General features: G+C 44.7%; 2 protein-coding genes across 2 annotated transcripts; both read right to left on the minus strand.

Moving 5' to 3' along the window:
• Window positions 1–873: 873 nt before the first annotated feature.
• On the minus strand, window positions 874–5,528 carry LOC128499967 (di-N-acetylchitobiase-like). The gene is made up of 7 exons (XM_053468967.1): window positions 5,362–5,528; window positions 3,878–4,016; window positions 3,007–3,215; window positions 2,033–2,204; window positions 1,682–1,779; window positions 1,275–1,436; window positions 874–1,172 (listed from the first exon to the last, which is right to left on the minus strand). The coding sequence occupies exons 1-7, from the start codon at window positions 5,494–5,496 to the stop codon at window positions 987–989; spliced, it is 1,101 nt and encodes a 366-aa protein (XP_053324942.1). The 5' UTR covers window positions 5,497–5,528; the 3' UTR covers window positions 874–986.
• A 1,098-nt stretch (window positions 5,529–6,626) lies between these two features.
• LOC128499965 (vitellogenin-A2-like) lies at window positions 6,627–22,688 on the minus strand. Its single transcript, XM_053468965.1, has 35 exons — window positions 22,649–22,688; window positions 21,360–21,380; window positions 20,704–20,855; window positions 20,377–20,628; window positions 20,115–20,276; window positions 19,889–20,037; window positions 19,638–19,788; window positions 19,111–19,268; window positions 18,649–18,814; window positions 18,232–18,357; window positions 17,847–18,065; window positions 17,197–17,420; window positions 17,013–17,110; window positions 16,463–16,587; window positions 16,272–16,373; window positions 15,945–16,064; window positions 15,050–15,239; window positions 14,873–14,966; window positions 14,425–14,610; window positions 14,002–14,149; window positions 13,412–13,631; window positions 12,975–13,147; window positions 12,265–12,852; window positions 10,903–10,954; window positions 10,703–10,791; window positions 10,085–10,297; window positions 9,846–9,988; window positions 9,550–9,688; window positions 9,192–9,327; window positions 8,750–8,936; window positions 8,329–8,423; window positions 8,050–8,147; window positions 7,747–7,906; window positions 7,078–7,230; window positions 6,627–6,862 (listed from the first exon to the last, which is right to left on the minus strand). The coding sequence occupies exons 1-35, from the start codon at window positions 22,686–22,688 to the stop codon at window positions 6,756–6,758; spliced, it is 5,436 nt and encodes a 1,811-aa protein (XP_053324940.1). The 3' UTR covers window positions 6,627–6,755.
• Window positions 22,689–23,905: the final 1,217 nt, after the last annotated feature.

The following is a 23,905-nucleotide window of genomic DNA, read 5'->3' on the forward strand; positions in this document are numbered from 1 at the left end:
ATGGCTGGAGAGGGACACTTGTGTTAGAGGGTGTGGTCAGAGGCGTGGCCGGGGTATTTGTGTAAGCGAGTGGGGCTATTAGATTTTATTAACACCGTTTATTGTATGAAGCCCCCACTGTGCTCCGCAGACGTTATTCATAAATAGAAGTTAATAATCTGCCTGTAAAATGAAGCAAAAATCAGAAGAAATACCCCCACAGCCCAGTATTGCCCCTCTGCTAATAGCATCAGAGCGGGGCCCCATGTCGCCCCGGGGCCCCTGTCTCTGCCCCCGATCCTCAAATACATGCTCACTCCGACACCCTAACACCAACCCACGCTCACTCTGAAACCCCCAAAACACACACGTTCACTCCGACACCAAACCACGCTTACTCTGAAACCCCAAAAACACACGCTCACTCAGAAACCCTAACACCAACCCACGCTCACTCCGACACCCTAACACACACACAGCACAGAGACACGCAACACCCTAAACAAAGGACGAGCGGACAGTAAATCTGTTTCATAAAGTGATTTTATTTTTATTTACAACGAAGAGACTGTGATTCCTCGGGTCAGGTCTATGATTTCGCAGCAGGCAGCCGTGTCACGGATATCCCTCTTGCGCCTGACCCCCCCCCCACGCATATACCTTGCGCGCAATTCCACCCCCCACGCCTATCCGTCGCGCGCAAACAAGCACCCCCCCAACTGTATCCATCGCGCGGCCCCCGGCACAGGGTGAAGGAACAAGGGCATTTCCGGGGACCCGTGTGTAGAACACGCAGCTGACACGGCCTGAAGGGACCCTGAATCTCACATAAAGAATGCTTTTACACGTTTAATGATAGGAGGACACATCAGCCCACTAATCCCCCCCCCCATATCTACAGACCGCTGCACGGGGTTCACGTGAGGATTTGTGGCAGTTCTCATTCATCCAACGTGGTCCAATAAAATCATTTACACAAAGGTCGGGCGATTCAACGGGTCAAAGCGTCACAGAATCAGCGCCTTCCACATGGCCGCCGTCTGCTGCTGGGCAACAGGATCCGAGGAGTAATCTAGAAGATCCCCATTCCACATGCCGACGCCACGCAAGCCACGCTTCTTCACATACGCCACCTTCAGCGCGATGCTCTGCGGATCGTCGTACCACACTTGGTGAACGTTCCCTTTCCGATCCTGTAGAAACGACGGACACGTAAGCCGCGCAGACACAGAGTCCCGGCCGCCCGACCAGGAGCGTCACCACCACCAAAGCCACCAATTCCACGCATCACACACCTTGTAGTTATAGAAGGGAGATTTCTGCGCCTCGTCCCACAGCCTCCCGCTGCTTGATCCGTTCACCTGCTTCATGATCGCCCCGTACGCCACCTTACGCCCCGCAGCGTCACTGCAGGGGGCGCCACGGAAAGGCTTGTTGGGGATACTACATGTGTGATCCTGAAAGAGCCACGAGCACAGCCACGGTTAATCCCAAGTACATCCACTACTTTCTAGCTTAATAACAGATTCATCTGGAGGCCTCCGTTAATCCATTAAGCCTCTGATGACAGCAATTTCCCACGATTCCCGGCGTGGCACAGAAAGCTGCCAGTTTGACACCGGAAGTGAAGTCTTACGCGGTACCCACTGGGAAGGACGGGGCCGTTACCGCCGGGGTAATGTCTCGGCCGCCATTTCATTACCTTTGATAAGTTGAGGCAGGTATAATCGTACCCGTACCACGGAACACCCATCACCAGCTTTTTGGGGTCAATACCCAGATCCACAAATTCATCGTAACCTAAAAGAAACAGAAAAAGAACCGTATAGCGGTCTATAGAGAGAAAACGCAGCCATCAACCCTTTCTGTTTCATGAGTAGTGGATACAGTCCACGACCAGACAGTGGCACCCTGGTTAAATGAAGTGCCCACTCATCCTGTTTAATGGGAGGTCTCTCACCTCTGAGGGTCTGGATATGGGGGGCTCTCACCTCTGAGGGTCTGGGTATGGGAGGTCTCACCTCAGAGGGTCTGGTTATTGGGGGTCTCTCACCTCTGAGGGTCTGGTTATAGGGGGCGTTGGCTCCGGCCACGCACTCCGTCCATATCTGGGACTGCTCATCGTAAGACATGACAAAGAGGAAGTCGCAGAGATCCGCTATCCCCGAGTAGTTATAGCAGCGTAAATCCACGCAGGCGGGAGACCAGGCCACGTCGAACGTCACCTGCGGGGCACAAACTGAATAGTTTAAAACAAACCAAGTGTTGGGGATTCGGGGTGAGGAACGCGGTATGCAGGATACCTCACAGTGGTGAGGGCAGATGGTAACTCAGCAAGTCCAGGAATAAATAGCCAAAGCTCAGGATTGGAGAAATCAGCATAAACGGTATACAATAGCCAAGGGTCAGGAACGGAGAAATCAGCGTAAACGATATACAATAGCCAAAGCTCAGGATTGGAGAAATCAGCATAAACGGTATCTATTAGCCACGGGTCAGGAACGGAGAAATCAGCATAAACGATATACAATAGCCAAGGGTCAGGAACGGAGAAATCAGCGGAAACGATATACAATAGCCAAGGGTCAGCAGCAGGAATCAATAGGAAAAAGCAGCAACACAATAGAGCTCCGTTAAGCACAATAACTGAGCACTGAGTGATACTCAGTGCTGGTTTATAAAGCTACCACCAGGGGTCGCCCCGCCTCCGTGCGTAATGTCGTTGACGCGCGTTCCCTGCCTTCTCCATTCAGGAATCCACAAAGAGAGGTGGGGGCGCGCGCCATTGGCGGGTACTCAGGTGAGTCGTTTCGTTGGGGTCCTTGCTGAGGACCCTGACACCAAGGCACATCCGTGGCAACATGCCACTGGTCGCCCCAGGGGTCACGCCACGGGTCAGTGCCAAAGCCATTTCCATGCAATAAATTCTCTGAATTGAAGCCGTAAAGAGAACTTGGGGAATGAAAAGGAGGAAAATGACAAATTTTGTGAACTGAGTATAAAAACTCAAGCGGCTTCTGCGTTTACCTGCGAGCCGGGAATCTCTCGGTGGAAGGTCTCGGTGGTCTCCTGCACCAGAGCAGTTAAGGCATAATATTGGGGCGAGCCTTCGGTAACTGGCTGCTCTATGTCTAAATTAATACCATCCATGAACTGTCTCTTCGCCAGGTTCACCTTCTCTCTCACCCAGGCCGTCCGGTTCCGCGGATCGATAATATCGTTAATCGGGACGTCTCCTAAAACACATCATAATAATACTAATAATACTACTGCTAATACTAAATATTAATAATAATAATACTACTAAAAATAATAGTAATACTAAATAATAATAATGCTAATACTAATAATAATACTACTACAACTAATAATAATATAATCGGGACGTCTCCTAAAACACGTCATGATACTTCTAATAATGCCAATACTAATAATACTACTGCTAATACTAAATACTAATAATAATAACACTGCTACTGTTAATTGGGAGGTTTTCTTTAATAATAATACTAATGCTGCTACTTCTATTAATAGTAATATAGTTAACTAGGATGTATTTATAACTGGGACGTCTCATATAACTCAATATTATTAGTAGTAGTAGTAGTATTATGTGTTATAACTCATAACACTACTAATGCTATTACTAATAATATTGTTAACTGGGACATCTTCTATAACTCATAATAAATACTTCTAATACCATTAATAGGGACGTCGCCTCAAGCTAACAGGCATCAAATAAAACGAATAGTAACAATGTTAAGAATCACACTCTGAAAGCTGTATGAGTAGAGGATGATGGGTAGCGGGAACGAGCGTAAAGTTACTATATGAAGTTCATTCGGCGCCCACGTTTGTCACGGTGCTGTACCCCACACCCCGGAATCGCACTGACCTTTCAGGACGAGTCTCGCTCCCTTCGAGTGCGCGAAGCACATGAGTTCTGGATCGTACGGTGCAAACAGCGCCACCGTGGTGATCTTCGACCAATCATATCGCTTCCAGGACTGCCCCCGAGTGTAGAAGACATAAACCTGCGGATTGCAAATTCACGGTCAGTAAGCATCAATGCCATTTCCACACAGTCACAACCGTGCCTGCCACAGTTTCACATGGTGAAGTGTAAAGTAACGCATTTAGGACACTAAACTTCGAAGAAGACTTAACGGCGCTGTACCGACACCCGGATCAGAAGAAAGAGACCGAGGGGCTATTAGCCGGGAGGACGGCGTGGGATATGCAGAGAGGAATCAGCAGCAGGGAATGGGACGGCATTTAGAGATCATCACTGCGTAGAGTTCTGGGGCCACGAAAAATAAATTTACAGAGAATTCAAACAAGGGCCACAAAAACAAAAACGTGGACAAACAAAACACCAACGAAGAAAAGTCTTAAAACTTTCTATAGACCGCGGAAGAGAAACCTTCAAACATTTCCAGGGATTAAATAAAGTCAAAGAGGGGATCGTCCCAGAAGACTGAGGGACAATGTGGGAAAATGCCACGGTATAGAAAGGGTAGTAGATACATGGAGTAGACTTAACGCCTGTAAAGGACTTCGAGAAAGCTTGCTGCGTGAGTAGGTAAAAAGGGCAGACTGGACGGGGCACTTGGTTCCGTATCCACCACCGCTGCGTATCTACACAGGGCACTTGGTTCCGTATCCACCACCACCGCTGCGTATCCACACAGGGCACTTGGTTCCGTATCCACCACCGCTGCGTATCCACACAGGGCACTTGGTTCCGTATCCACCACCACCGCTGCGTATCCACACAGGGCACTTGGTTCCGTATCCACCACCGCTGCGTATCCACACAGGGCACTTGGTTCCGTTCCACCACCGCTGCGTATCTACACAGGGCACTTGGTTCCGTATCCACCACCACCGCTGCGTATCCACACAGGGCACTTGGTTCCGTTCCACCACCGCTGCGCATCTACACAGGGCACTTGGTTCCGTATCCAGCTACGTCCAGTTATCACAGGTCCAGCAGACACACGCTGGGGCTGGGAAAGCCTGCAGTTTGATGCATGATCAGGAAACCCTTGTCCTGCACTACATTATATTCCCTCGATAAACCGCAGGCTTCCTCAGCCCCGTGGTGTTGGGGTCAGGAAAGGCAAATATGAAGCCCTCTGGGAAGGGTTATCGTCCTCGGTAACGACTGGATCGATACGGTCGGTTTCAACATGTTTTAACCTTCTACCTGCCAGAAGCCGAAGGGGTGGGGGTGGGGGCAAAGTTTGGGATGAAGCTGAACTTCCAGAGGAAGGAATCCCAGCAAACCAACAAACCAGACTCAGCCGTAACTCCCCACGCAGCATCCGCACAATTACCGCGCAGGTACCGCCAGGTGCACACAACAAGCACATTTACCTCAAAGTCCTGGCTGTGAGTGATGGGCTCACAAAGCGCTGGGTCTGGGCAGGGACAGGCAGCCCAGCTTAGGGTCACTTGCTGTAGGAACAGCAACGGACACAGGATCCACCACCCAGCAGCAGAGGTCTCCATACGCAGCAATGAGTGCACCGACTGCAAGCACCCAGCTTTAATAGGGGGATTGGTCAGCCAGCCCAGGGGGAGGAGCTTCCCAAAAACTAATACAGCAAGGGGTCAGCAAGAGGTGAAGGTCTGCCCAAAACTTCAAAGAGATTAAAGGATAAGCCCTCCCCCTACTGTGCTATTGTGTCCCTCAGAGGGCGTGTCAGCCAGGGCCACAGGGGTCTGGGGCCTAACTAGCCGTGTCTGGTAACACGTCTGCGCATGTGTGACCCCAGCACTCACTGATGTGCAAATTACCGCACGGTGCCCGCTTTACACAAATGCGTGATGTGACCCCAGATACCCAAATACCCCAAACAAAGCCCTTAAAGCTGCACCAGTAACAGATCTGCCGGGGGCCTCAGGGCATCCCCGGCTTATTTACTAAATGCGGTTGGGATGTCAGAGCAGCTGCGGGGCTGTTGGCAGATACCATACAGGGCATTAGCGTTAATTAAGGAAGGTGATTATTAATATAAAGTGGATTTTTATTCTTTATAGACGGATGCCCCCCCCAATGCTGCAAGACTCCCCGCACCTAAACCCTGGGGCATCTGCGGCGAGACTCTCAGGAACAGAACAGTCTGTGAGACATCCACAAATATTTACACAAGCGAGTCAGACTGCGGCGTTTCATTCATCATTTTGGTCGCTGAAAGTCTCTGTGAGTCGGATCCGCTCCGGATGCTGGTAGTTTTTTGGGGTAACCGGATCCCGAGGCAATAAATCTCAGCACCGCCGTATAGCGCTACAGAATCTGCTGGCGCTATATAAATGTAATGTAATTAAAGCTTTTATCGCATCTCCGTTTATTAAATCACTTTTTACTTTACTGAATATTTGGGGGATATTTAGTTTTAAGGAATTATTTCACCCCATTGAGGCTGAGATCAGAGGTAGCCTGCGGTAGAACCAGCATTATCTGATCAATTTCCTGCCCTGAAATTCACTCCCTTCTCCTCTCCCACCCTTACAAAGGCTGCCTGGACCAATCAGCAATGAGTAGCAACTTAACAATAGGGGAGATATAACAGTGGGGAGGGATAATCATACAGATCCTGGGAACAGAAAGTAGAAAGAATACAAAGTAACAAAAAACATAATTTTTGAATGCAAAATCTTTATTGAAATTTCTTAGCAGCAGTGCTATATTTAATGCGAGATTGGATTCATTTTGCCGTTTCCGTGGGGATACGGTCGGACTGTACACGTTTGGGGCTCTGGGTGGATCACGCCGGGCAATTTCCCGATTCACACGAGCAGGCGGTGTGGGCCTCGGTTTTCTCAAACAGATCCTCAGGCAGGTCCAGCATGTTCTGGCCGTCCACGGATTCACCTGCCGAGAGAGGACATGATGAGTGGGGGAAATCCAAATGGAGGCCTAATGCCTGGAAACGGCACATGGGGGATGCACCCTGTGCAGATAGTGGGAATTACCCTCTATGGACCCGGTCCTGGTGCCTACAGACCACAGTTTCTGGGCTTCCTTTAACCCCTGACGTCCCCATAACAGATGGAATGTGCTTTAATGGGTGGTAACCGGTCTCTTACCAGCAGCCAGACAGTGGAAGCCGACGGTCACAGACGTGGAGCTCGTCGGGGAACAGCCTTTAGCGCAGCGCAGGACGGGGCGGACGGAATAACACGTGAGATCTGCGTCTTCTGCTTTACTGAGCCTCACGGTGCTGCGCTCCAACTTACAGGCTGCAAGCGGGGATCAAGAATAATATAAAATATTAAAAAGCATATAAAAACTTTCTATAAAAGACTCTGCTCATAGTAGTAGTTTCCATCCTCAGTGCCCCTGCTGGGAATGCATGTTTTTCTTGTTTGAAGCGGAGTTCTATGAAAAGCAGGCACATTATGCCTTCAATAATAATAATAATACCACAGTCTCCGGGTGAATGGGGCAGATTCTCAGGGTTTTTACCCCAGTCTTGGGGCAGATTCTCAGAGTCACGCAGTCTGGAGCCGGCCCCTTCAAATTCTCCCCTCATTTCATGATATCTGAGCATCCCGATTGGTGCTTTTCTCCCTACTATATCACAGCCGGGATCCCTGCTTGAATACAGAATATCTTTATCTCCTGACAAGTCACGATTTCCATAAGGACTGCTATTAGAAACATTGAGTCACGGCAGTAGGATCTATGTGAGGGGCTATTAAGGGGTTAATATTTGGAATGCCTTAGGTTTTAGGGATCAAGATCCAAAGGTTTACCTCCAGAACATGATTTTTCCAGAAGCATCCAGGAATGAGCGAAGCTCTGCTCCTCTCTGGCGACGGAGCCGTCGGGCATCTGGTATTCCTGCTCAATCTCGTCGTTATGGCGGCCGCACATTCCACACGTCTTCCCGCGCATCCATATGGCGGTTTCCACCTGAGGCAGCATAGAACAGGAGTTCAGTCGGTTTGTAGATTTTTCGGTTCCCTCCACAGACACCAAGACGAATTCTCACAAGATCCGCACGTGGGACACGCGCTTAACGCACTGGTGGTCGGACGATAGGTGGGACCTTTTACCTGGCTGCTCTTTCCGTCGTAGTAAAGTTTCTTGATTCCAAAGTCTGAAGCTGATAGGATGAAGGCTCCGTCCACCTCCTGGATCGTAACATCTGGATCTGGAACAGATTTACAAAACATCAGGAAACGGTGGGTTTCCGAGAGCTGGAACCCTTGATGACTTTTCGCATTATTGTCGTGTAATTTGCTGACTAGTAACATCTTCCGATATTATGCAGGTCGCTAGGAGGCCCCGTGGCCCTTTCCCCCCCAGATTAAGGACGTCTGAAGGTTTCTTACCGAGTCTGAGCTGATAGGGGAGTCTGTCTTTGGAGATTTCAATTCCATTCACTTTCAGCTTCAGTCCCCCTGAGGACGACTGCATTTCAATGTCACTACGGAGAAGAAAACGCGTATACTTCACAAAATAACCCTAAATAAAGTCCCAACAGCTGGGCCCCCCGCAACCCTTATAAAGGGGTCTATTTCTCAAGGCTCCATGGCCCCCTGGAGCATATATGTTATGTGGTTGCTACATAGAACATGACATTGCACATACACAGGCAAAACACACGCATCCAAGGGCCTGTAATCTATCACTGTACTAAGCCCACCAACAGCGGACGCATCATGGCATGGGGACCCTGTTCCACCACCCTGAACATTGCTCGCTAAACACATGGATGTGGTGGTAACGCTCTCGGGGGTGAGAGATGCTTACAAGTCGCCCAGTTTCACGTTGATGTCTTTGTACTCTGGAGAATCTGCTGATTTTTTAACGAGAACCATGAACTTCATCTGGTCGGTGCAGTCCTGCGCCAACACGTGGTAGCAATCCTGTAGCATTTTGTAGTTATATTTCTGCTCGTTAAATGTTGTTATCTGATCGTCGGTTATTGTGCAGCTACCTGTGGGGTCATGGGGACAGGTAACAAAATTACCATTTTCTCAGAAAGTAAACGTTTTAACAATCGAACAGGATTCCGGGGTTCATGAATAGTCTGGGAAATATTTCAGAATCAGTAAGTTTCAAGTTTTTTGAATTTGGCCGTGGGACACATTTTCATGCCCAAATTTCTGGCTGTCATCTTTTTTTACCACAAGCCGCGTGTCTCCGGTGCGGATACTGGAAAAAGGTTTTGAGTTAATGGAATCGTACTGACCCTGCAGACTGTCCAAGATGGAGCTGGGAATCTCAGAAAAGATGTTCCAGTTGGGAAGCTGGATGGCAGAGGTTTGCGGATGGTAAGCTGCGGTGATTGGCACCGGGATACGGACGGCCTGACAGTATAGAGTGACCTGGAGAAAAAGAATTTACGTGGAATTCCAGTAAGAAAGAATTGTTTGCATGGACTTGGTGAAGATGGGAGATTCCCCTAAATAGTCACTAAAATAAGAACTATACATTTAAATCCAGCAGACGTTATGCATAGGGGCAGGTGCTATATAGTGGCCCCAGCACTTATTCATATCCATAAATTAGATTTAATGAATGTAGGAATATGGATCTTTAGTCCATACCTTTGGTATCTGGAAGATGGCGTTCATGGTCCTGGGGCCGCTGAGAGCCAGGACAATCTTTGCCTGCCTCGATGGGTTTCTCTGGAATCTTTGAGAAAATCCGAGGAACAAGGCGGCTCCGGGAACGTACTGAGCAACCCTAAAAAGAAAAAAAATAATGGTGGCCACGGACGTTTCCGGATCTTTTAATAAGTAATGAGAGCAACCATGGTTTCTTGAAAATCTCTCTTTCTGCTCCCATTAAATCTACTAATATTACAATATATATTTCTCTGTATAGAGGGAACCCATCTTACGCCCTGGCTGCAGATTTCAGTTTTGATGGCACGCGGGGCCACTGGACCTTCATTCTTAATGCCGGTTGGTTTCCGAGGCGTCCCGCCTGAGCCTTGACCGCGATCTTGTATTGCTGGCAGTTCTGACCCCACTTGAAGTCGGCCTTAATTACAAATAGGGGATAAATGTTGGGTTTTTTAAATTACTTATTTCTAAGGGGCAAACTGGTACAGGAGGTCCTGCTCTTCTATTACAATACCTGAGCTTCGTGTTGACTTTCCACCCGAGCATCAGCGCAGATTCTCCAGCGGCTCTGTCCAGTGACGTCCACCACGTAGGCCTGGACCTTGGGCCTGGAGGAGTGGTAGTCGGTGTATACAATGGCCTGGTAGCCCTGCCTTTTATTGTCATTTCTTATAGCCTGGGCTGTGACAACCAAGGACGGGGCTTTCTTGTCTCCAAGGAATGTGCCCTAAAAGGCAAATAAAATAATTCCTGAAAATTCATTGGAAAAAACCCTTTCCTGGCACCTCTGAAGTGCATCGATTAAATAAAGTCTTCTGCCCCCAGTGATCTGCGGGTTGTTAGTTTTGCTCTGCTGTAACTACCTATCGGCCCCATCCGGCCCCCGTCTAGTCACTTGTTTCTTCTGCTGTAAAGACTCAAACCGTAATCAGTCGTTGGTCTGGTCTTAGATTCAGGAGCCGTATGTCTATCCCACGCATATCCGTTATTATACCCACTCTCTGAATTGGCTGAAACTCAACTAAGTCTTTTTATGACTTGTGACAAATCTCTGAGTTTGGTTTATAACTCTGAAACTCCCATCACCTCTGTGTCGATTCTCGGCCGCCAGACCTATGAGACAAGGACTTACTCGGCGAGGAGATCTTTGAGAAGATCCGCTGCTGCTGCTGCTGCTGCTTGAGGAGGAGCTGGAGCTCGACTGACCGGAAGCTGCTCTCGCTGAAGCTCTCCTCGACTGAGAACTCTGCTTCCAAAGAACCAAAGTGAACACAACTCATCAAACACTAACTCCACAGCAAACAAATCAGAGGACACGGAGGCGAGAAAAACGTACCTGTCTGTGTGAAGGAGTAAACCTTAACTGATAAATTTCAGACTCTCCCTAGAAATAAAAGAATAGCTGAAGAATTAAGTCATATAGAATATTAAGAAATAAGTCAGCATTTTTCTAACTTTTTGCCCCATGACCCAAGAATAGCTCATCCACTCACAGCCCTAGTAATGTGTTTAGCCAGGTGGCTGAATAATACGGTTACCTCAAAAATGATTTGTAACAGCAGTTAAAGTGTTAAATGCTACAGCGCATGCACTCAGGGAAGTGAGGGGAGAGGGGGAACCCTGGCGCCACCTAGTGGCGGGCATCTCGCAAACCCAGAATTGGGTCTGGACCCCAACATTGAAAAAGATGGGCGTTCTGATAATGTGGAAACTCTGCTGGCGATTTTTTATTGGGAATCAGTTATTCGCAGTGAGTATGGAGCGGCTCGGCTACTCCTATTATTATATGGCTAAAAGCCAGCCAAAGCAAATAGAGTTAGGGGCATTTTATAAGATAATTGTATGTGCCAAGTAGTGAAGAAGCCAACCAGGGATCAGACCTCGGTGGACCACGTAGCCTCGATTAATTTAGATCTAATTTAGGTGTTTGGGGAGCTGCGATCATAGTTTGGGTTTAGTTGGAATTGGATTACGGGACGAACAAAGACGCTTCATTTTAAAAGAAAAAAAACAAATATTTTGAATATTGCTGAAAAGTTAAACAAAAATAGACATTCCATTTGGTGATAAATACATAAAAATCACATGGCTGAACCACATGTAACGAGGAAAATACTAATAAAGAGGGAGCCTTTAGTAACTTAAAACAGAAGGAGCCACCAATACCAATAGGGTTGGGTGTTTGAAGTTTGGGGCAAGCAACATGAAAGTTGCCATTGACATAAGATCGGGAGGCACCAAGTCAGAGATCACACACCATGCTGATGTTACTTATCGTCAGAGGCACAAAGAGGCTCTCCTGCTGCACCCCGACTGCAAGGGGAACATAACGTAAGCAATAATTATTCATTAGTCCCAGAATGCTTGGCTCCTTTAAGGCAAACCTAATTATTATAATTAATCAGCATGCATTGTGAAGACCAGATCCTGCCCAGCAGACCTCTTGGGCGTTTGCCATGGGGTAAGTAAAACATTAGACCTGGGTATCCTGAGTTATACAGAGTCTCATACATTTTACATTTAGAGGATTAGACCTAGGGCAAAGTAGATGTCCCTGGACTAAAAGCCATGTGTATAAGTTTTTGCTGCCTTCATCTAGCATTATTTCAGAAAGGTTGAACTGAATACTAGACCGATAAACATGCGCTTCAACTTTACTGAAAAAGCCACTTTGATCGCGCTGAAGGCGGATACCTGCTCTGAATCAATAAAATGTTGGTTGCGATGTTTCTGGTTCCATTTGTTTTTGTGTTGCTGTTGTTGAGAGGTTGCGTGGTGTTTCTGTTTATGTTGATGCTGCCTGTTGGAGCTGCTACTGGAGCTGCTGCTTCCGCTGCTGCTACTGCTGGAGCTGCTGCTGCTGCTGCTGCTGGAGCTGCTGCTGCTACCCGAACTGCTGGAGCTGCTGCCTTTTGCCGAATGGCCTCTCTTGCCACTTTGGCGACTGCTGCTGCTGCTGCTTGAGCTTTGCTGATGGTGTTTAGCATTGTGAGGTTTCCTTGTTGACGCATGGGCATGACTATGTTGTCCCTTTTGCCTCCTGTGCTGTTGTTTAGATTGTTGAGATTCTGAGGAAGATGAAGAAGAGGAGGAAGATGATGACGATGATGATGATGATGATGATGACGATGATTGACTGGATGAAGATTCAGAGGAGCTAGAGGAGGATTTTTGCTTTTTGGTGTTTCTTGCTTCAACAACATCTGCCTCAGGGGCTTCAATGTTCTTGTTCTTCTTTTGAGTCGGTCTCCTTCGCTTCTGGCTTAAACTTCTGTTTCTAGCCTGAAAAATTTGAAAATATGACATGTGTGTTTTGTAACAACTATTAATAAAAGTCTGCGTAAGATATATGGGAAGCAAAGAGGTCCAAACACAACTAAACAGCACGAAGGTGTCCAACTAACCATAAACTCATCATCAATTCCCAGAATAGTTTTCAGTCTCTTCTGGACCACGGAGTCTTCCAGAGTTTCACCCTCTCGCTCCTCAACTTCTACCAGAACAACGATTTTGGAAGCAGCCTTTGGTCCGGCTGTTATGTCCAGCTGCAGTTTCTCGATTGGTACTTCAGCGCGATCTATCGGTGGACAGGAATCATGTCAGTTATGAGACTGGGCTCGCAATGCCCTGTTTGCTAGTATTACAGACCCCAGTTTCTGGAAGGTGTCCTAAAAAGAGGTCATACAGTGGGACTTATGAAAGTTATACGTAACAACCATTCCATTGGTTGTTATAGCAAGAAGATCACTTTTCTGCCTTTGCCGTGGAATCACTTTGATATATATATAACCCCAGCGCGTCACCCTCCGCTGTGTATATACGTTTTTTAGGAGTAACGTACCCGGCTTCACTGTCAGTTTGGCTTCTTGATCTCCAGTGATTTGGTACAAAAACGAATTCCCTTTGGATGCGGCATTTTTGGAGCTGCCGTGCAGACAGGCTTTCATTCCGGCTGTGGGAAACTTAATGCACCATTGAAACACATCCATTGGGCTGTAGTGGTGTTGTGATACATCTGCAGGGTAGGCAAACTTCTTGGACATCATCTCTGAAGATATGTCCTACAAAGAAAATACTGTCAGGGTGAAGGATCCATGTTATCAAGTAGTCGATCTAAACTATTAAATTCTAACATCTTAAGTTCTATATACTTAGAAAGTTCTAGAAAGTAAGTATGGCAGAAGCTCAACTAGGTCTAGAACTCCTGCTCTGCTCACACCAAATTTAAACTGAGTGAAGTGAAGTAACCGGCTGACCACGGGTCATTTTGTGAGATCCAAAACTAATCCACGTCATTGGCTTTAAGTAATCAGAGTCATTTGGGATGGAGAGTTATGCCCGCCGGTTTATGCACAGTCTTTGAATAAAGTTATCGGAGGAATAACATGAGTTTGTACGAATCCTTCTGACTGTTGTATGTATATGAGTTACCATCATGCTGGCTGCTTCTGCCGAGCTCTGTCCAGTTTTCTCAAAGTGTTTCTTCAGAATGTCTTGTTCTACAGCCCGACCAACAACTGGCGTCTTCTTGGTGGCCTCCAGCTCTTCAAGGTTTCTTGATACAGCAATGACCTGAGATCTGCGGAAAAAAACAGAATAAACGAGGAATTCCCTGACTCTGAGGTGTGATTGTGACCCGATGCTAATCCCTAAAAATGTCCCTGCGCAACTTTACAATAACTTTGCAATAAGTGGAATTACAGGAATTTGTATTAATCGCAGGCATATTTGGTTAACCTCTACCACGTGGATAAAGCAGCTGTTATTATTTTTTCTTACTTCGAAATATTTTACTAAATCGTATGTGAAATATAATAAAAAATGTATCTATTGTGGCAACAATCAGTAAAATACCTTGCCACAAACAGATCGTTTTCTTGCTGACACGGCGCAGTTTCAATCTTAATGTTCTGTTCCTTCATGTCCATCTTTGCCGTGAACTTTGCTGGTGTGAACGTACGGACTTTCACGTGAAACTCAATTCCAGACTGAATTAAATGTGTGTTCACACCCATTGTGGCCACGGTATGGAGGGTGAAACTGCAGATAAATGAAATCAAATCACAGTTTAAACGGAAAAAATATTATATGGAACTAAAAGAAGAAAATGGCTATTTAAAGACGTGCATTTAAGTTTATAAAATAGTGTGTTATTTAATCAATATATTTAATAAAAAATATCAACAGAAAAATATTGGTATACTGGTATAAAACATAGCGGAAACTATAATTTTGGGGGCGATTTTTTTATAGAATCCTCATTACCCGCGCATATAACACACAACTGAAAGAATTTACGAACCTGGGGGAAATGTCTGCGTGGAGCTGGACATTGGATTCTAGCAGCTGAGTAACACTTAATTCTGTTGATGGAGATGGAGTTACCTTCATATCAGCTGAAAAATAAATGTTTTCATAAAAGCTCAAAACAATAACATGGTGACACAATCTTAAAAAAAACTAGAAGAAAATGTCATACTCTCGACGGCGGCGTTTGCGACGGCAGCTGAGTGCACGCTGAACTCCTGAGGCAGACCCACGCAGGTTGGGACAATGTGTCGTATTTCAGCAGCGAGTACGGGATACGCCCACTGTCCGGTAACGCCCCTGAGGAGCTTGTTAAGTATGTTCTTCACCATTGAGTGTCTTTCAGCGGGTTCATTCAGGGCCTGGTGTGGGAGACGTGTCATACGTCAATAAACAGGAGTATTACCAGAACGTAAAGGAGAATATTATTAATAAATGATTGCCTGTTATTATCGGCATCTCCCAGGAAGCTTCATCACCTCTCATGTGGCAGATTCTGATCTTTAGTGTGTAAAGTATTGGGCCGTGTGACCCAGTGGCCACAGGTATGTAATTTATCTACTGCTGGCCTTAAAGTGTCAGGGACAACATATCCCCAGACCACACAAATAGTGGATTAACCTTACTCAGTTACATAGTAATAAAGATTGAAAAAAGACCTAAGTCCATCAAGTTCAACCCTTCTACCGAACCTTCCTACTCGTGATCCTAAAGAAGGAAAAAACCCTAATTAAGCGACTTCCAATCCTGCCAACAGTGGGTAAAATTTCGTCTTGACTTGAAAAGGCAATCAGATTTCTTCTTGGATCAAGAAGCTCTAAAATATTAATTCTATTTATAGCCCTAACCTTAGAATAAACTAAACCGGAGGAATTAACCCATATTTGTTAAATATCTGCTTTAGATCTGTATATTAAGTTGATTGTTAGCGCATCGATGATGTTTTTATACGTGACGCATGACTCTGTATTTTTAAATCTTCTTTGGGATTTTCTGGGAAAGACAGAGATCTGACCCTAAAACAATCTCTTAATAAAATATAATATATACCGAGGTCTGCACTTTACCTTGAATGCATTCTGAATTGTCTCTTTGGTGGCTTGATTGTACTGAACCTCTTGGCCGAGGAACTTGACGTGCACAGAAACCAGCGGCACGTCGGCTGGCAATGCTTTGAACCCCATCAACTAGGATACAGAACGGAGGGATTAGCCGGGAGCCACAGACATTTGATATAAAACCTCACATGGCGGCTGGACATTGGAAAGGGGAGTATGAGGCTGTGCCGCAGCCATTCATTTTATATGAACTTCAACAAAAGCTGCCCTAGGGGGGAGCTATCCTTGTTTTCACTAAAAGGGGTTATACGACAGACACTAAAAACAGATTCGTACAGCTTTCACAATCTTGACAATCTTTTTCTGCATAGAGAACTCGGCAAACGGGATGTTCTGTTTTCTGATGGTTTCTTGTAGACCTTCCGCCCTGATAGCGACCTGTGTTAATAGAGCAAAACGCAAATGAGAAATTAAGGCCAATAAATGAGTATAAAATATTCTAACCTACTGAGCGCCATGTCCCTTACCTCCAAAACATCTGTCATCTGGCCCGCCATGTATCCTCGCACTTTGGTGAGAATGAACACGGGGACTGTGGTGCTTGGGCTATTAATGAGGAAGACATTGGCAGAAGCTCCCGCCATGAGGGGGTCTGTGGAAAGGACACATTTTATGATATTTTTATGCTGTTCTGAGAAATGCCGTCCTCGCATTCATAAACAAGGAATATTTCTGCCCCTCTCAGAATTTCCGTCATCATCATCATGCCATTGTCTTAATTCTACTTGTATGGAAAGCTGGAATATATTTCTCCAATGGTTGGTTGCCAGAGAAAAGTAATTTGCCCATCCGTTTTCTTTCTTTCCTATTAATTAAATGTATTTTAATGTTATGTTAACTACTTAACATCAGAAGAATCCCAGACTGGCTTGTGGCTGCGCATGATGCTTAGAAAGGACCAACATTATCCGTTAATAGGGCGCCATTTTAAAATAAATGGACTCTATTTAATATGCCAAAGGGTGATGAATATGGCGAGAACGGTTGGGCCCGGACTGTGAATGATTCGCTACTCACAGTTAAATGTGTCGAGGTGAAGCGCTTTGCTGTAACGCCAACCCAGTTTGTCCAGAGTGGGGTTCAGGATTTTTAAGGCCATGTTGCAGGCAGTAGCCCTAAATAAATATGGAGGACATTCTATGAGGAATAGTTTATGAAGCAGAGGAGAGGACATGAAGTTGTTTCTGTCTCCCATACTCACAGAGAGTGAAGCCCTGGAATTCTGCTTTTCGACAGGCTTTTCAGGTGGGAATATGTGAAACTGGCCAGCTGCAGGTTATTGTGGCTTTCCTTTAATACGGTCTGAGCCACCATGGTCACAGTGGCTACTGAGGGTTTAGTCTCGAACAGGGCGATGCAAGCCATCATTCGCACCTCAGAGTGAACATTGGGGTCCATGAAGATCTGGAGAAGCAGCTCCTGGACCTGAATTAAATAGTAAATGTTATTCCAGCTCCATTTATAAACTACTGAAAGTTCAGTAGTGGGAAGCCACCCGTGCGCTCGCGGTGTTTGTGTGCGTCTTGGCTAAAACATTGAAGACAAAGATCCTTTTGATGATGGCGTCTCCCCCAATGTCCAAGATGGCCAAGATCACAAGAGAAAGAGAAAGGTGAAAAAGGGACATTCAAACATCGCCAGTAAGACAGCGTCTGTCTGATTTCTCATGTTTCTCACGCTTCTCATGCTTCTCATTTTTGGCCACCTAGAAGAAGACATCATACAGATGACACCTCAAGGCTTCTGAGGCTTTGGGTGTAGATTGTGTTACTAATAATGAATAGAAGTCCTTGCTTCTGTCTCCTGTTAATCTATTCTGTGTCACTAAAGGTTGATGGTCCCGGTACGTACTCTTTGAGGGTCATTCTTGGCGATGTTCCTGAGCGCCATCACAGCGTCGGCCTGGATTCGGACCGGAAGTTGGGAGGCGCTGGAGGAGAATCCTGGCAGGAATTTCTGGATGCGTTTGATGCTTGCGGGCTGTCCGGCGTTCCCCATAGCCTTCAGCGCCAGAGAGATGTGCTCGTACTGGGCCTTGTTCGCTGCCTCAGCTGCCAGATCATGGAGGGGCTGAAAAAATATATGAAGAATACGTAGGAAGGAGCAACTTCAGCTGGTGAAAGAATGTCCCTTAAGAACAGCAGCAATTTGCTGAAATATTTTCACAGCCAAATACATTTCAGCATCTAGAATATAAACATTAATTGTCTTAACATGCATAACATTTATTTTTTACCTGTAACACATTTTCAGGACAAAATGTGACCGAGGAGCAATATTTGTTGACCAAGGTCCCATAGGCCAGCATTGCAGCTTTGAACAGATGAGGCGAGTTCTGGACTTTGTATTCCAGCACCATATCCTGTGAAAAAGAGCACATTTTGGTGCCAGGAATGACCGATGTGACCACGTTCTGTGGCCATCAGTTTATGGGTTCGAGTTATGACCTCCAGCACCGTGCAAACCAGTGACGGAGGGCGACAATATTAAGAATAATACCAACGTTAACTCATTCTGGTCATGAGCTTACTGGCTCAAGCTGGTCCCAGAATGGTCCAAACTGGTGCGGGCTGGCGATCATATTCATGACTTTCACTGATCAAGAAATTGTCTCAAAGGGATGGATCCAATTAAAGAATTACTTGTGACTTACGGTGGCTATCTGCAGCGCGCGCTGGCTGCCCCTCATGTACTGCATCGTGTGCGTTATCATCGTCTCTGCTTCCTGGTGCGTTACGTCTTGGCTGTGAATAATCTGCTTGATGGCTCTGAGGGCATCAGACGACCCGATCAGTGGGAATGCGTTCCTCAGCCAGCGTCTGGACAAACAAAAAGAAAGGTGTGACAATCACCCATTGTACAGCGCTACGGAATATAATAGCACTATATAAAACAATAAATAACAGCCTGCCAGGGACCCCTGGATACAACTATGTAAACGTTGGTGGTTGCGGTATTTTTGGCAAACATGCCATAACTTGGTGGCTCGTGTGTCAAAGGCGACAGAACTTTCCTGGCAAGTCTGGTTTCACAACCACCTTCCAGACCATTACTGGATGTCACCTGTCTCCCGATCGTTAAAATACCGCACACCCCGGGGGCTGCCATGTCTTACCTGTACTGCGGCCGGTCAGCAAACTGCTTCCAGATGGCCTGAAGACTGTCTGGGTTCGCTGCGCGGAGGAGCTGCACCAGCTGCAGGAATTTGGCTGGAGCTTCAGCTTGGACCTGCTGCTGGTTGTTCTGAACCAGATGCTGCAGAACATCCGCTATCTGACGGGAAGGAGACATAAACAGGGTTACGGCGCATGGACACTACGTCTGTTAAACATGATGATATACACATCATGCATTACAGGAGTTGGGTTTTATGAGTTCATTATTAGTTACTGATTTTGTATAGCGCCGTCACAACTAAAGCAAAGTACCACAGGCCACATAATGAATGATATGGTGCGTTCACATTCTGTACACTGCCCGGTAAGCCCTGGATTTGACCCCGGAACTCTAATGATTAATGTTTAATGGCCTTTTGTGAAAGATTCTCTTCTAGCACTGACATAGAACATAGAACCAAATGTTTTCACACCAGGCGGATGCGTGTTTCGCCCCCAGTAACTAACACTCCTGACCAGACCGTACCTGAGACTCTGGGTTCTTGGTCTTCATTAAGTGCATTGGCATCTGAACTAATTCTGATGCAAAGCGGTATCTTATTCCTCCCCGGTTTTCCAGTTGGGCCTGAGGTTCGTTAATTCTGTTTGTCCTCGTCTCCAGCCAGGTCAGCACTTGTCTGGAAAGATAACGTTTTGCATTAATGAAAATATAATTGGATTACAAACGAACACAATTTCTCGTGCTTGTTGTGAAGATAAAAAGTCCTTTAGACAGACCTGGCTTCCATTACAGCAGCTCCGTAGAGTTCATAGAACGGGGTGAAGTGATAGACCTGCTTGCCTGTGACTTCCAAAATCAGGGCCCCTTGATCTTTGTTCTTCATCTTGTAAGTGAATGTCGCAGATCCGCGCAGGTGCTTGGATTTCTGAAGAAAAGATGAGACGCGATGAGGATGCGGTAAGAGACCCCGGACAGAAAGGGGCTTCAGGGACTCCCTGTTACCTTCTGACATGTAATGCATGGTTCCAAGAAAGCCATTCCAATGTTCTTCACCGCTTTGTCTTCACAATTGTTGAGGTCTCTGGATTTAATAGCAATCATCCTGTCTGCTTTCTTGTCTTCCTGCATCACGTACCGTGTATGACAAACTCCACCAAGTCCATCCTGCACAGAGAAAAGCGTAGGTATTACGATAGAAAGAACACGTCTTCAGGACCTTTTTATTACAGAGGATTTTAGTAATCGGGGTTCGGCCGATAGTCACCTCTTGAAGGTCGTACACATTATGTGTCTTCCTGGTGGTGATTTGAAACAGGTGCAGGATCGCTCTGTAAATATTGAGAATGGTTTCTGAGACGTCAGCCGGAGCAAAGATGTTTCCAACCTGTCCGTTGCGGTATTCAAACTTTATTGGCCTGGTCAGCTGCGCAGCCACAACTTGGCTCAGCTTTGAGGATCTGGTGAAGGCGTCTCTTGGCCACAAGCCGTTGAATTCCTTTAATTCCGGAGACTGGATCTAAACGGAAAGAACGTTACGTTATTTGATGAAGACGCAAAGCCCGGAATGTATATTTCGCACCACGAGTCATACCTTGAGTATGAAGGACTTTTGAGCGAATCCACTGATCTCCACTTTGCAGGTCAATTTCACTCCAGATTTGGCCAAAGCATTGTTCTCAAAGCCATTGAGGACAATTCCTTCGTAGTTATATACATATGTCTTGCTTTCACTGAAGTATGGCTCTGCAACAGATAATACACCCGGACGGTATATATGTCAGATGGACATGTCTCTGGCGTGTTCACCCAGACAATACATCAGAGAGAAAACAGGACATGGCAATCATTGTCCAGTAATGGCCATCCAGGACCGGGATCATTGAGGAGCTCATGACTTATATGTGATCTCAAGCAGCTCACATAGGATGAAGACAATGCTTTTCCCCGGGCAGTGTGGATACCGGTGGTGGCAACGTGATGTGCGATTAATGGAAAGCCGATGGGCATTCGAAAAAATGGTGTAATTCTATTAGTCCAGTCCACATATAATAACTTTAATATGATTAAATGATACATTTTACTGGCTTTTTTAAAGCGTAAAGCGGGCTGCCTTAACGTACAAGAAAGTTTGCAACATAATGGCTCCCAGAACACAATCTGAAAAACTGTTAGAATAAAGTGATTTTAACCCAAAGAAGGCAGGAGGACATGAATGAGACGTAATCCAAAATTCCAAACCATACTCACCAAACGGGGACTTTTCGCTCCCTGCAAAACCAGAAACGTGTGTGAAACAGACATGACACAGAGCAATATATCACAATGAGTCATTTAAATGCCATAATATGCTGATAAATTCACATAAAATATAGGAAATAAAGCAGCGCCACTCACTCATATCCTGCAGCATTTAGGAATTTACCTGGAATACTTTGTGCCAGAAATTAACGAGGAAAATAGTTACAATTATTTAACTACATTTATTAGTTACATTAATTTGTTACATGTATTTAACTACATTTATTTAATTACATGTATTTTATTAGGTTTATTACATTTATTAGTTACATTTATTTAAGTACATTTATTAGTAACATTTATTTAATTGCATTTATAATTTACATTTATTTAATTATATTTATTACATTTATTAGTTACATTTATTTAAGTACATTTATTAGTAACATTTATTTAATTGAATTTATTAATTACGTTTGTTTAATTAGATGTATTAATCACATTTATTAGTTACATTTATTTAACTACATTTATTTAATTATATTTATCAGTTACATCTATTAGTTACATTTATCTAATTGCTTTTATTTGATTTATCATTTACATTTATCTAATTACATTTATTAATTAGCTTTATTAGTTATGCTTATTTGATTACATTTATCAATTACATTCATCTAAATACATTTATAAGTTACATTTATTTAATTTATTTAATTACATTTATTAATTACATTTGTTTAATTAGACGTATAAATCACATGTATTAATTACATTTATTTAATTACATTTATCAGTTACATTTATTTAATTACATTTATCAGTTACATGTATTAATTGCATTTATTAGTTACATTTGTTTAATTCCATTTATTAACTACATTTATTAGTTACAGTTATTTGATTTCATTTATCATTAGAGTTATCTAATTACATTTTTTATTACATTTATTAGTTACATTTATTTGATTACATTTATCAATTACATTTATTAATTACATTTACTTAACTACATTTACTTAACTACATTTATCAGTTAAAACTCACTGTAGTTTAGCTATTTTTGTATGTCAAGCATTGTAGTTTTTTAGAGACAAATAGTTTAAAAGAATGGAAGCTGGGATTGGTGGCAGCCTGCGGCAAAGCCAGCATTATCTGATCAATTTTCTTTCCCTGACATTCTCTCCAAGTCTGCACATTCTGAACAATGTAAAGATATGAAGCCCAGAGGAGAAATCACTTACATTCTATACAGTGAAGAAACTACTACTAAAAGTGGAGTGTGAGCGGCCACTTACCCGCTAGAGTGAGCAGAAGTGCCAGGATGATCCCCCTCATGGTGATGGCGAATGAGGAATGCAGAGGGGAGCAGGGTATTTATAGGAAAAGCTTTGACGCCCATAATACCCTAAGTGCCAGACCCTGGTAAATGATCAACTGCTGCCCACCAAACATCTGGCCACAAAATATCGATTTTTGATAATGACAAACTTAGAGGTCAGATATTGTTTTCCTTCAACATATTTCAATGACAATTTCTGAATAATTTGGTAACATTTTATTGACATTTAATGAGTGTAGTTAATCATTTTCATTTGGTCGGTCAGCATAACTTTGTAAAGGTCATAACGACTTTCGATCTAATCTTTTCTGATAACAACGTAGATCATTTGGGCAAAAACACTGAAAATTGGGCTTCTTTTTGTGTTATATGTGTTGATAATTTAAATTAAACCCACTCAGGCATTGGGAATTTAGTTAGAAATCAGGATCTGCTTTCCATTCCCAATTTACCCGGCGACAGCAAGACATGAAAATTTAAACAAAGACCAAATTCCCAACAAACTGGAGATTTATTTTTCTGTGTTTTACAGGAAAGCATTAATATGTTAATGAAATTACTGCTCAGACACGTGATATGCTTACGCGTGCCAGTTAGCTCTATTGCTAGTTCTGCGAGCGTTCCAGGGATGTCTGTGGTTCAACAGGGCATGGAACGTGTGTGTGTGGCAATCTGTATCATGAAGTCACAGCAAACAGAAGCATTTAAGTGAATGAATGTGGAAATAACTAAAAACTCTGTAATATAAGAAATAGCTTTTCCCTGTGTTCACCTAGGGAGATGGCAGTGCTGTGCTATACATTCACACTCCAGCAGATGACAACGCTGTGCTATACAGTCACACACCAGCAGGTGGCAGTATTGTACTACACATTCACACACCAGCAGGTGGCAGTATTGGACTATATATTCACACACCAGCAGATGACAGTGCTGTGCTATACATTCACACACCAGCAGGTGGCAGAACTGTGCTATACATTCACACACCAGCAGGTGGCAGAGCTGTGCTATACATTCACACACCAGCAGGTGGCAGAACTGTGCTATACAGTCACACACCAGCAGGTGGCAGAACTGTGCTATACATTCCCACGCCAGCAGGTGGCAGAGCTGTGCTACACATTCATACTCCAGCAGATGATACAAAGATTGTGAATTAAGATTACATTCATGGATTGATTTTAAAAGGAAATGAAAGTGTGATTTATTG

Source organism: Spea bombifrons, chromosome 6 (genome assembly GCF_027358695.1).
Source record: "Spea bombifrons isolate aSpeBom1 chromosome 6, aSpeBom1.2.pri, whole genome shotgun sequence".
Lineage (NCBI taxonomy): Eukaryota > Metazoa > Chordata > Amphibia > Anura > Pelobatidae > Spea > Spea bombifrons.

Excerpts from the sequence above, each read along its gene's own strand:
- LOC128499967 (XM_053468967.1), bottom strand. The coding sequence starts at position 5,496 with ATGGAGACCTCTGCTGCTGGGTGGTGGATCCTGTGTCCGTTGCTGTTC. Across the intron at positions 3,216-3,877 it reads AGCGAGACTCGTCCTGAAAG|GAGACGTCCCGATTAACGAT; the intron begins GTCAGTGCGATT and ends GATGTGTTTTAG. Across the intron at positions 1,780-2,032 it reads CTATAACCAGACCCTCAGAG|GTTACGATGAATTTGTGGAT; the intron begins GTGAGAGACCCC and ends TGTTTCTTTTAG.
- LOC128499965 (XM_053468965.1), bottom strand. The coding sequence starts at position 22,688 with ATGAGGGGGATCATCCTGGCACTTCTGCTCACTCTAGCGG. Across the intron at positions 21,381-22,648 it reads ACTTCTGCTCACTCTAGCGG|GGAGCGAAAAGTCCCCGTTT; the intron begins GTAAGTGGCCGC and ends CTGGTTTTGCAG. Across the intron at positions 10,298-10,702 it reads CTCAAAGATCTCCTCGCCGA|GGCACATTCCTTGGAGACAA; the intron begins GTAAGTCCTTGT and ends TTTGCCTTTTAG.